Below are 13,895 nucleotides of genomic sequence, written 5' to 3'. Positions count from 1 at the left end.
TGAGTTTGCATGTATGAAATACTTGGTTCTGATGAGATAAAACTTTTGTCCTTTCAACAATGACAGGTAACTTGGTTCAAGGCGCGCGAAATTTGTGCGAAAAATAATCAGAGGCTGGTTTCGATAGAGTCTTTGGAGAAGCAAAACGAGGTTGTCGCGTTCATGGCAAGAAATGTTAGGCAAGCCTGGATCGGTCTTTGGATCGGAGCAACCGATTTCGGCCAAGAAGGACAGTTCAGATGGATCAACAGTGGCCGTCCGATGAATTATACTAGATGGGCGAAAGGCGAACCTAATAATATGCTTGACAAGGAGCGGTGTATTGAAATAGCGTACGATTATTACAAAAAGTGGAACTATCAATGGAACGACGTGTGTTGCGAAAGACTTCGTAATGTTCTGTGCGAAACTGTCATTGAATGCGTTTGTCCCAAATCTATATGATGTTAATGTCACATAGCAAGACATTTCTTAGAAATAAAGATACACACATCTATTGACATTTTTTATTTACAAAAAAATTAATATATTGATTTTAAAAAGGAAAAACAATTTCTCGTAAAATGAACCACATTCTTCTAAGAAGGAAAACAATTTTTTTCATATTTGTTTTTACTTTTTCTCAAATTGCATTATCGCTACCATAAAACAGCGAAGCATAATTCAGAAAAAGTCGCAAACACATTTGAAGGTTTACAAAGTTCAGGTCATTTTTTATATTTTATTCCATCAAAGCAATAATCAACAACCTGGAAAACCCCTTTTACCAGATGTTACGCAAAACTCAAAACAATATACATAAAATGAATACCACACTTGGGCTAGCGAATTTTGAAGTATCAAGATACAAACCATATAAAAATTTATTTTTTTAAATTAATGTTTTTTTTTAATTTCTTCCTTATAAAACCTCTTGGAAACCCAAAATTGTATTGATTTTTTTTCATTAATGAGTAATTTTCAGTCAGTTTCCAGAACTTATTCAACACACAGAAAAGCAATCGATCAGTTTGAAATGCGTCGTTGTATGAAAGTTGAATATGAAAAAGCTTGATGATGAGATAAGAAACGAAGGTTCAATCAATCCCTGCGAGTTTACTGATTTAGTCGAGATCAAGCAGCAAGACAACTGGTCGATTAACTCAAGGTTTAAAATTTTCAACATGAAACTTATAGTGTTGCTTAACATTTTTGTGTTACTATCCAGTGCCGCCAAGTATCAAGTTCCTTCAATCAAAGTAAGTAGGTTTTAAAAATAAATTAAATCTTTTTTGATTAGTAGAAAATGTAGTTAATGAAAATTTACTATCTACTTTCAGGCAAATTGGCACAAAGCACATGAGCTCTGTTCATCTCTCGGCCAAAGGCTGGTATCCATAGAATCAAGAGATAAACAATCTGAACTGCAAACATTCCTCGGAACATCGGACAAATTCTCAGACTTCTCTAGATTATGGATTGGAGCCAGTGATTTGGCAAGACCGAAGTTTTATTCATGGGTTCACACTGGCCGCTTAGTGACCTACACTAATTGGGCACCCAATGAGCCCAACGGCGTGAATGGCACGGAAAGATGTATAGAAATCAAATATGACATAAATTTGAATACTAACTATCTGTGGAACGACAACAATTGCGAAACTCCTTTCTACTTTGTTTGTGAAAATATTGAAAATAATATAGAAGAATTCAAATAAACGAACAATCATTAACGTAAAGAATTTCAAGAAGTCGATTTTTTCAATACATTTCAAAAATAAAGTGTTATATTTTTTTACAACTTTATTTTTAATAGAATCTTCCGAAATCATTTCTAAAATTTAAAAATATCTTGTGAAAAATAGCAGCTTTTGAATAAAATCTGAAAATTCAATCTTCAAACATTCAATCTGATAACTGAAATCTGAAATCTGAAATCTGAAATCTGAAATCTGAAATCTGAAATCTGAAATCTGAAATCTGAAATCTGAAATCTGAAATCTGAAATCTGAAATCTGAAATCTGAAATCTGAAATCTGAAATCTGAAATCTGAAATCTGAAATCTGAAATCTGAAATCTGAAATCTGAAATCTGAAATCTGAAATCTGAAATCTGAAATCTGAAATCTGAAATTTGAAATCTGAAATCTGAAATCTGAAATCTGAAATCTGAAATCTGAAATCTGAAATCTGAAATCTGAAATCTGAAATCTGAAATCTGAAATCTGAAATCTGAAATCTGAAATCTGAAATCTGAAATCTGAAATCTGAAATCTGAAATCTGAAATCTGAAATCTGAAATCTGAAATCTGAAATCTGAAATCTGAAATCTGAAATCTGAAATCTGAAATCTGAAATCTGAAATCTGAAATCTGAAATCTGAAATCATAAATTTTACACCAATTTTAACATTTGTTGTGGTAATTTTCAAAAATTTCAAAAAAAAAAATCTCTATATAAATCTTCTAACTTCAACTTTCTTGGACATTTAGTAAATTTTTTGAACATTTCGATGCTGGTTTTCGAAGATTTTGAATAACGGATTACTGAACTTTTGTATGTTAATAAAGTATGAAAAAAATATTTGAGTAACATTAAGAGGTGTTGAAAACCATAAATTTTGTAAAAATTAGTGAGAAATCAAGAGAGAGATATTGGTTTTAATGAGAGGTGTCAAATTGACACTCCAGTAACTGTAACGGGCAAAAAATGCTGGGATTGATGAAGGTTGATGTGTTAAGAAAAAAATCTCGCTCGATTGAGCAGGCAAGAAGAACTGATAAGTTGTACGCTTATGATTGAATCGCCGGCTCAAAAATCAAAATCAACTAGAATAATTTGAATACACATTGTTTTATTTTATTCCCGCAAAACTATAATCAACGACCTGGAAAACCTCTTCTATCAGTTGTTACGCAAAACTCAAAACATTCAACATAAAATAAGTTACACACCTAGGCTAGCGAACTCCATGGTATCATGATATAAAATTTCAAACCAAATGAATTGTTATTTTTTAAATAAATGATTTTTGAAAAACCAAAGTTGTATTTGCGTTATTTCCAGTCAGTTTCCAAAACTTTTCAACAGTTAGGAAAGTAATTGATCAGTCAGAAATGCGTCAGCTTGAGTAACCTTGAAGATGAGATAAGAAACGAAGTTTGAAACAAGGCCTGTGATTTGACCAATTTAGTAGGGATCAAGCAGCAAGACAACTGGTAGATCAACTCAAGAATGAAAGTTTTGAAAATGAAACTTGTAGTATTGCTTAACTTTTATGTGTTACTATCCAGTGCCTCCAAGTATCAAGTTCCATCAATTAAAGTGAGTTTGTTTAAAAAAAAAATAAATTAAATCTTTTGTGATTCGTAGAAAATGTGGTTAATGACAATTAACTATCTTCTTTCAGGCAAATTGGCACAAAGCACATGAGCTCTGTTCATCTCTCGGCCAAAGGCTGGTAACTGTAGAAACACGGGAAAAATATGATGAACTTCAGACTTTCCTCAAAAGCTCGGACAAATTCGCAGCGGTTTGTATGTTTTGGATTGCGGCCAGTGACTTGGCGGAAGAGAACACATTCTCGTGGTTACATACTGGCCGTCTTGTAACTTTTGCTAAATGGTCCCCAAAAGAACCCTTTAAATCGAAAAATCGTGAAAGATGTGTCAGAATGAAACACGACACAGCTACGTTTAATTCTTCCGATTTTCTTTGGGGCGTTATGTCGTGTACCGATTTGTATTATTTTGTTTGTGAAACTGTTGAAGATGTCATCAGTTTAAATGGATAGGAATATGATTCGGAAATTGTGTAAAGGTGTCAAGTTTAGCAGAGATGCAACAATTCTTGAATAAAAGTTGAATAGGTGTTACAAACATATTTTTTTAATAACAAAAAAAAGAAAGCTACAACCGAACAAGAGGTCCTTATATCACCAAATGTCTTGCAGCAGTTTTTTAAGGATTTCCCTCCATTTTTTTTCTCTGATTCCATGGGTACAAGGGTATACCAACGGATTCCTTCTACTTCTAAAATCCACCTGATTTTTAATCGCACTGCTGGCCCTGAATTCTGATCACGTATCCCTATATTATTCCTTAGCTCTTACTTTGAATTCTGACACCTGATTCTTATCAATATGCTATTGAATTCAAGTTATTGAATCTTAATCTCAGATTATTTTTAAATTTTTTTTTAGATTCAAATTTCAAAATAATGAATGCATCTCCGAATCTGAATGTTGATACTAAAATAATGATCAGGATCATTATTGTGGGCACAGATCGTGGATCTTGATTTCTTTCAAATAGGAAGAATAAAATGCCAGTCAAGCGGAGCGACATCAAGACGTAATCGTTCACGGGAAAACCAAATCTATAGCTTGAGATAAGAAACTTGTTCTAAAACATGCTTTCAAAGCTCTGTGGATCAGTCTACTGCGAACAGTAGAACAACTGATAGTAGATTCCTTTAGAGTAAGTTTCAAAAATGAAACTTATCGTGCCGTTGTTTACTTTTGTGTTACTCTGCAGTGCCTACAAGTTCACCGTTCCTCCTTTAGTGGTCAGTTAAGAATGAATCAAATTTTATTTACTTATTTTTTAGCTACATTATCTATTACAGGCAAACTGGCACTTAGCCCATGAACTGTGTTCATCTTTCGGCCAAAGACTGGTAACTGTAGAAACACGGGAAAAATATGATAAACTTCAGACTTTCCTCAAAAGCTCGGATAAATTCACAGCGGTTTGTATGTTTTGGATTGCGGCCAGTGATTTGGCGGAAGAGAACACGTTCTCGTGGTTACATACTGGCCGTCTTGTAACTTTTTCTAAATGGTCACCAAGAGAACCCTTTAAATCGAAAGATCGTGAAAGATGTGTCAGAATGAAACACGACACAGCTACGTTGAATACTACCGATTTTCTTTGGGGCGTTATGCCGTGTACCAATTCGTATTATTTTGTTTGTGAAACTGTTGAAGATGTCATCAGTTTTAATGGATAGGAATATGACTCGAAAATTGTGTAAAGGTGTCTAGTCTAGAAGAGATGCAACAAATTTTGAATAAAAGTGGAATAGGTGTTACAAACATATTTTTTTAATAACAAAAAAAAAGGAAGCTACAACCGAACAAGAGGCCCTTATATCACCAAATGTCTTGCAGCAGTTTTTTTTTGGATTTCCCTCCATTTTTTTTTCTGATTCCATGGGTACAAGGGTATACCAACGGATTCCTTCTACTACTAAAATCCACCTGATTTTTAATCGCACTTTGAAATCTGAAATCTGAAATTTGATTCTGAAATCTGGAATCCGGAATTTGAAATCTGACCCAGGATCCTTATTGAAAATCCTGATTCCATATGCTGATTCTTGATCCTGATAACAGATTCTGAACCTGAAACCTGAACTTTGGCTCTTTAACATGTTATGGATTCTGGATTCTCAATCTGGAGTTCAATTATGGTCTTGATCCCGAATCTGAATCCCGACTTAATGTTGGCCCTGAATTCTGATCACGAATTCCTATATTATTCTCTAGCTTTTCAGGTATCAGATCAGAAGGGGGTAGGCTTGATAGCGGCACGTTATCCAAACATACGGGAAAATTATGCCTAGCCTTTTTTTATCCAAGATTTCATCATTTACCTGAGAAACCTGGAAAACCTATAAAAGGAAGAAATAAATTCAATCAATTTAAGATGGCATAAAGCCTTTCCAATAGGGATTATTAACATTAAAGCTGTTTTCTACATTCGGTAAGGAATGATAGCATGTCTTTCAAGTTTAATTTCTTAAACTCAGATTCGCCTATAGCGTAAGATGCCAGAGTACGAAAAGGTAGACTGGCAAGTGAGGGACAGTTACATATGAGATGGAAGGGATCTTCCACATCTGATTCACAACTACCACATACTGTAGATTCAGCACGCTGAATGTTGTGCATGTGATAGTTGAGTTTACAATGACCGGAGAGTGCTCTGATCAGGATGCTGCAATGAGCTTTACTTAAAGTTAACAAGTAACTCGATATGATTGGAGATGGTTTTTCTAAAAATACTTTTGTTTGGCGACAAGTGTCCAACTCTTCCCAGTATCGTTTATGCTGGTTAGAGGACCAAGTTTGGATTTGGTTTCTGAACCAACATGGCGATATTGGGACAGCGTAGGCGAGTTCGTAGGCGCACTCGTTTCCAAAAATTCCCTTATGTCCGGGTACCCATTGAAGGTTTAATCCGTTGCCTTCAGCAAGTTCTTCGATTGCTTTCCGGCACGCGATTACCAGTTTTGATCTAGAACTGGAAGCACTGAGTGATTTGATAGCTGCTTGGCTATCTGAACAGAAATAAATTGTTCTGAACATAATTTTCTTTTGAAGTGCAATTTTCACTCCATACATAATAGCATATAGCTCAGCTTGAAAGACTGTACAATACTTACGTAGAGGTTGAGCATGTTCTATGTTCAGCTCGTGACAGTAAATTCCTGCACCTGCCCGGCCATTTGATAATGAACCGTCAGTATAGAATACAATATGAGAGGACATTTGGTCCTCTACAAAACCTGATAACCATTCTTGAGGACAAGGAAATTTGACTTTAAACCCCATGTAGGGAAAACTACTCGAGAGTGTTAAATCGTTTGGCGCTAGATTAAACGAGTTTAATCTAACTTATTCAGGCCACACATTTGTATGGCTCGATGATCTTTCGATATTTCCTGACAGCCAGATACCAACTGCCTGTAGACGAAAAGCACATGAGAAGACTTCCTGTTTTAGGAACAAGTGTAGAGGTTTGATAGAAAACAGAGCTTCTAGTGCTGCAGTAGGAGTTGAAGTGAACGATCCGGACATCCCTAAGAGACACATTCTTTGAAGGTTAATTAGTTTTGTTCGAAGTGTTGCAACTTCTCCTCTCTGCCACCACACTAGACACCCATAGGCCAGAATTGGTCTTACTATTGTGGAGTAAATCCAGTGAATATGTTTGGGTTTGAGTCCCCAGACCAGTTTAATTTGGAGTCAAGAAAGACACCCAAATATTTAACTTGATCACGATGATTTCGGAACCATAAAACCTATATTATTCTCTAGCTCTTACTTTGAATCCCAACACCTGATTCTTATCAATATGCTTTTGAATTCAAGTTATTGAATCTTAATTTAAGATTTTTTTTTATTATTTTTTTTTTAGATTCAAGTCGCAAAATAATGAATGCATCTTCGAATCTGAATGTTGATACTTAAATATGATCTGAAACCTGATCCTTATCAGTAAAGCAAAGCAACATCACGACGTAATCGTTCACGGGAAAACCAAATCTATAGCTTGAGATAAGAAACTTTTTCTAAAACATGCTTTCAAAGCTCTTTGGCTCAGTCTACTGCGAACAGTAGAACAACTGATAGTAGATTCCTTTAGAGTGTCTTTCAAAAATGAAACTTATCGTGCCGTTGTTTACTTTTGTGTTACTCTCCAGTGCCTACAAGTTCACCGTTCCTCCTTTTGCGGTCAGTTAAGAATGAATCAAATTCAATTTACCTTTTTTTAACTACATTATCAATTACAGGCAAACTGGCACTTAGCCCATGAACTGTGTTCATCTTTCGGTCAAAGACTGGTAACTGTAGAAACACGGGAAAAATATGATAAACTTCAGACTTTCCTCAAAAGCTCGGACAAATTCACAGCGGTTTGTATGTTTTGGATTGCGGCCAGTGATTTGGCGGAAGAGAACACATTCTCGTGGTTACATACTGGCCGTCTAGTAACTTTTGCTAAATGGTCACCAAAAGAACCCTTTAAATCGAAAGATCGTGAAAGATGTGTCAGAATGAAACACGACACAGCTACGTTGAATACTACCGATTTTCTTTGGGGCGTTATGCCGTGTACCAATTCGTATTATTTTGTTTGTGAAACTGTTGAAGATGTCATCAGTTTTAATGGATAGGAATATGATTCGGAAATTGTGTAAAGGTGTCTAGTCTAGAAGAGATGCAACAAATTTTGAATAAAAGTGGAATAGGTGTTACAAACATATTTCACTAACGAGAGAAAACAGCCACCTAAACCGAACAAGAGGCCCTTATATTCTTCGAATGTCTTGCAGCAGGTGATTTTTTTGGTAAAGAAATACGGCATAGCTTAGTGTGCTGCACCGACAGAACTCATAGAGAAATCCACTCTCAGAACAGGCTTCCGAAAAGTACTGGCGAACGACAGTATTCTTGCAAAAGTCGCACATGCACCTCGGTGAAAGCTCCCCGAATATTTCTTCCCCGACAGTTTCAAAAGGAGCGGTCGTGCGATGTATAGCGAGGCCTCGTTTTACCCCATGCGAGAGTTTGTTCGTGGGTATGAAAATTTTTTAAGCTTCGTGACAGTTTTGGGAATATCTTCGTGACAGTTTTCAATGCGTTGAATTTCGCATGACAGTACTACTTACTCCGTCCGACTGTAGCCGAGATTCGCTCGGGCCGAGTTAATTTCGAACGAACGTATGAATTTTCCTTTTGCTTGAAGCTACTGCGGGTGGTGATCACCCCAATCACCCTCCCCTTCCCTTTCCGCCTAACCTGCACCGGCACCACACTACGCGTTACGCGCCGATCGTATGCTGCTGCTCGGTGCGAATAGATGGCTCGTTTGATCTATTCGAAACCGAGCAGCAGCGCATACGATCGGGCATGGGTACGGTATGGGCACTACAGTCACCCGTGACATGCCTGCAAAAACGGTCACGCCCTGCAGCCGACAGTTAGGATGAAATTATTTTCGAAACAGGAGGCATGAAGGGATGAAAACCGAACTGTCGGTTGGGTTCGCTACAGCTTAAAGCACAACATTTTCGGTAACGCATGCTTTGAGCCGATTGTTCAGATACAGCCTGGGTTCTCGCACGTGTGCGATGTAGCCGAAGCGTTTCGATTCGTTACCGACGGTACAGCAGCGAACCGAGTGGTAAGGAAAACCGCGACAGTCTGTTTTTCAAGAAAAAGGCTGTCATAGCAAAGCTGTACTTTTCGGAAGCCTGACTCAGAATACGCTCTACGAACTCTCTCGGCATTGGTTTAAGATTCGACCCTTCATCTTGGCGAACCGAGGTCCAAACTTATGTCCATCTTAAGGATCTTGTATGGAATGGTACAACCCGAGCACTCGCCGTTGATGAAGTTATTCTAACACGCACGCCGCATATACTTGGGATCCACAACGGAAAAGGTGAATACCGTCAACTGGGGCAACATGCAACAATCTCCATTTCCAATGGCTTCTAAAACCCTATGTTCGCAGTAAATCATACCCCTTATGCATCAAAAGTTTTATGAATGATGGGGCTTCAAATTGGCGTAGTCATTAAACATTATTTGTTTCTTTAGTAATTTTAAATTTTCTAGAAACATGCGATTTCATCCTCCTCTGAAAATGGGGTAATTAACCAAAAAAATTTTTCCTCATTTTTTCTGAAAATAAGGGTGCTCCATATATTTAGGTGTGAAACAATACTACTAAAAATTGTAAAAGCCGAAATCATAAAAATGTATGTTTGGATGAAAGAAATTTTAATGTTGACAAAAGCGTGATGAAAAACAATCATATTTCAGCATATGGAAAAGAGATTTACAAGGTGATTCTTTGATTTGCATTTTGTTGCCTTTTACCCCAGATTGGGGTTTTATTTAAAAGAATTGAGTGATTGTTCGATAAATATTTTGACATCACCAGTATCAAGTATGTAAATGGTTATATTAAGCCAATCCGTCATACTGGGTGAAGTTTTTACATTTATTGTTCAAATATGAAAATGTAAAACTTAAAAAAAAAATCAACCCTGTCCGATTCTAACATTTCAAAATAGTTGATCCGTGATTGAACAAAAGTTAAGTATGTGGTGAAAATGCTTCTTAAAAAATTTCTACCCGCTCATTTTCAACACTTATAATTTTCTTCTTATCTTCTTCTATCCATCTATAATTTTCAATTCTTGAAATGTTGTCACTATGAGAACGAAACATTCACCGATAAGGCCGTAAAAATTAATTTCAAAAACATAAATCACGGTGATTAATCTTAATTAATAAAAAAAAATCTTAAGATTCAAGAAATTCTGTCATCGTTATTTTAAAATCATTAAAAGATAACTTTATCACATCACATTAAATTAAAAATTGAATCTGTGTGGTGATATATAAATGTTGCATTTTACCCCGCTGTTGCATGATGCCCCGTTTGACGGATTAGTTTTATCTGTATTGTTTACGACGTATTCACTTGATCAATTTCAATCATCTGGATTTGACAAATAATTTACACTAAAATGTCAGATAAAAAAAAACGCGTCATCTTCCATCACCCGCAGCCAACAAAGTAAAAAATATAAATTGAAAAATCGATATTTTAACATTGCAGAGATTTAATTTTAATAAAAAGTAATTCTTAATGTAATTGAATACTCAATAATTTAGAGAACTGTCCAAACTATCCTTAACATGGCTAGTGAAGTAGACAATGTGAAACTCGAGACCCCATACACCCACCCTTCGGGTAGTGGTCATATCACCTCTTGTCTGCGACTCCGATTCTTTACCTCCCCGTGGTGCTAGCTGGGGTGCGAGCAACCTTAGCGGAGATCGGGTACCCAACCCCGGTGGATGCTTTGGTCGCATGCAGACTGAGTTAGGGGCTTCGTACGCGTCTGTTCTCCATGTCAGGGGCAGCGTGCGGAGTGCAACAACGTCCTGGTGGTGTTCGGGACCCAAAACAGCAACATCACGACGGTCCTCCTGCGAGATAGTGAGGTTAGCTGCGGGCCTTGCAAGCATTTGACTACAAAAAACATAAGCAACGAACAACGAACAACAAATTTCGGATGGAAATCGGCAAAGACCCACGCGACGAAAAGGGACTAGCGATTGGAAACTTGGAACATGGAACTGCAGATCTCTAAATTTTGTGGGCAGTACCCACGTGCTCTCCAACGAATTGAAGAGCCGCAAATTCGACATCGTAGCGCTGCAGGAGGTATGCTGGAAGGGCTCCACGGTACGAACGTATCCAGATGGTCGTGCCATCTACCAAAGCTGCGGCAACACACACGAGCTTGGAACAGCTTTTATAGTGATGGGAAAGATGCAAAAGCGCGTGATCGGGTGGTGGCCAATCAACCCACGAATGTGGCGATTGAAAATCAAGGGCCGGTTCTTCAACATCAGCATCATCAACGTGCACAGCCCTCACCTCGAAAGTACCGGTGACGACAAAGACGAATTTTACGCGCAGCTGGAGCGTGAATACGACCGCTGCCCAAAACATGATATCAAGATCGTCATCGGGGATTTTAATGCTCGGGTCGGCCAGGAAGAGGAATTCAAACCGACAATTGGAAGGTTCAGCGCGCACCAGCTGACCAACGAAAACGGCCTCAGACTCATTGATTTCGCCGCCTCCAAACGAATTTCCAGCACCGCCTCCCACACAAGTACACCTGGAGATCACCGTGCCAAACTCAATCACAGATCGACCACGTTTTGATCGACAGCCGGCACTTCTCGGACATAATCGACGTCAGATCCTGTCGGGGTGCCAACATCGAGTCGGACCATTATCTGGTGATGGTGAAGATGCGCCCAAAACTCTCCGTAGTGAACAACACGCGAAACCGGCGCCCGCCTCGGTTAAATATCGCGCGACTGAAGCAACCTGAGGTCGCGGCAGACTACACGCAATCGGTCGAAGCAGCGCTGCCGGCAGAGGGCGAGCTTGACGAAGCCCCTCTCGAGGTCTGTTGGGATACCATCAAAACCGCCATCAACAGTGCTGCGGAGAACGCATCGGTTATGTGGAGCGATCTCGACGGAACGACTGGTTCGACGAGGAGTGTAGGAGGGTGATGGTGATCACCGACAGCGGAAGAGGCAGCGAGTCCTAGTTATCGCTCAGTTTCTGAGACGTGCAGACGTCTTTTTATTTAGAGTGCGCTTATCACAAGTGAAGCATCTACCGTTGGAAATTGTATTTCTCAGTGCCGTGCCGCGGCGCGTTTTAAAGTTTTCCGCGATGAGGCGTGAAAATACTTTCAAGATAGACTGTTCGCAGTTTACCGTCAAGCCGTCGGTCGAAAAACTTTTTGGTTTCTGTCGATCCGTGCTTGGATTGAAGAGAGAAGACATTAAACGACTTCAGTGCCACAGAGGTGGAGCTTGTGCTTTCGTCAAGGTCACTGACTTGGCGATAGCACAAAAAGTCGTAGATGAACATGACGCGAAACATGAAGTGGAGGTTGGGGAGGGGAAGAAGATCAAGCTACGGATCAGCTTGGAAGATGGCAGTGTTGAAGTGCGGGTCCATGATCTTCCTGAAGACGTGCCCGAAGAAAAAATCGTCAGCTTCCTAAACGAGTCCGGTGAAGTGCTTTCGATCCGCGAAGTAATGTGGGGCGGAAGCGAAGAAGACGAAGGGATCCCGCTCGGCATATGGTCTGCCCGTATGATAGTGAAGCAGAATATCGAGTCGTGGGTCAACATCGACGGAGAGACAGCGTTCGTCACCTACAAGGGACAGCTGCAAACTTGCCGCCACTGCAAGGAGCAAGCACACACTGGCATATCATGTGTCCAGAACAAAAAGCTTCTGTTTCAGAAGAGCTACGCAAACGTGGCGAAGCACTCTGGGCAGACTAACAGGTCAACCACCGGTCATCAACCCAGAAAGCCTGCTGGTGCGGGACCAAAAAACACAGTCGGTCAGAAGTGTACCGCTGCACCACCAGTGCTATCGTCGTCGGCGGCTTTTCCTGAACTGACTGCTCCGGGCCACGATGAAACCTCGAGCTCGAGCAACGAACCTGCAGTGGTGGTTGTACCATCACGAACCCAACGAACGCAAATCCCAACGTCGTCGTCGTCATCGTCGTCGTTAGCCCTACCGCAACTGGTGGTCTCTCTGGTCGATGCTTTCAAGAAGCCAGCGGAGAAATCGGGGCGATCGAAGAGCAAAAGCAGCAATGGCAATGAAACCGACGATTCCACTGCCTCCACGAGTAGCAGAACGAGCCAACGAATAAAAAATAAAAAATCTCGACCAAATCCCACTGGAGACGGCATGGACGCCGAAGAGGAGCTGGCAATTCCATTGTAATGGCTCTCTCGTCGTACAACATCTCGTCGATCAACATCGGCACCATCACGAACCCCACGAAACTGAACGCTCTCCGAACCTTCATCAGCAGCCAAAACCTCGACATAGTGTGTCTGCAAGAAGTGGAAAACGAACAGCTCTCCTTGCCTGGCTTCACCGTTTTTTTCAACGTAGACCACACGAGAAGAGGCACAGCTATCGCACTTAAGCAGCACATCCAGGTCAGTCATGTCGAGCGAAGCCTAGACAGCCGTCTGCTTGCGCTGCGAGTGCAAGACACGACAATTTGCAATGTTTACGCTCCCTCGGGTTCCGCACTACGAGTTGCTCGGGAGAGTTTCTTCAGGGAAACACTTCCCTACTATCTCCGTCACCGCACTTCGCACGTCATCCTGACCGGCGACTTCAATTGTGTGCTTCGAGCATGCGATTCAAGCAGCCCAAACACCAGTCCCGCTCTCAAAACAGCCATCCAACAACTGCAGCTGCATGACGTATGGGAAAAATTATGTCCACGCGATAGTGGTTTCACGTACGTCTGCCGCAACTCCCAATCACGTCTCGATCGCATGTACGTCAGCAACGGTTTGCGCGATCACCTGAGAGCAGCACACACCCACGTTTGCTCATTCACCGACCACAAAGCACTGACACTCCGCCTTTGCCTCCCACATCTGGGACAAGAGCAGGGCCGAGGTTTTTGGTCCCTCCGTCCACATCTTCTGACCCACGAGAACGTTGCGGAATTCCAGCAACAGTGGCAATACT

General features: G+C 40.1%; 2 protein-coding genes across 2 annotated transcripts; both read left to right on the top strand.

Annotated features, from left to right (window-relative positions):
* Positions 1-1,025: 1,025 nt before the first annotated feature.
* Positions 1,026-3,023, top strand: LOC129745833 (perlucin-like). Its single transcript, XM_055739189.1, has 2 exons — positions 1,026-1,238; positions 1,320-3,023. The coding sequence occupies exons 1-2, from the start codon at positions 1,041-1,043 to the stop codon at positions 1,695-1,697; spliced, it is 576 nt and encodes a 191-aa protein (XP_055595164.1). The 5' UTR covers positions 1,026-1,040; the 3' UTR covers positions 1,698-3,023.
* A 4,313-nt stretch (positions 3,024-7,336) lies between these two features.
* Positions 7,337-8,026, top strand: LOC129746963 (C-type lectin 37Da-like). Its single transcript, XM_055740935.1, has 2 exons — positions 7,337-7,498; positions 7,558-8,026. The coding sequence occupies exons 1-2, from the start codon at positions 7,424-7,426 to the stop codon at positions 7,939-7,941; spliced, it is 459 nt and encodes a 152-aa protein (XP_055596910.1). The 5' UTR covers positions 7,337-7,423; the 3' UTR covers positions 7,942-8,026.
* The last annotated feature ends 5,869 nt before the right edge of the window (positions 8,027-13,895 follow it).

The sequence above is a fragment of the Uranotaenia lowii genome, chromosome 2, assembly GCF_029784155.1.
Source record: "Uranotaenia lowii strain MFRU-FL chromosome 2, ASM2978415v1, whole genome shotgun sequence".
In the NCBI taxonomy this organism is placed as follows: domain Eukaryota; kingdom Metazoa; phylum Arthropoda; class Insecta; order Diptera; family Culicidae; genus Uranotaenia; species Uranotaenia lowii.
This window is presented reverse-complemented; position numbering and strand designations above follow the sequence as displayed.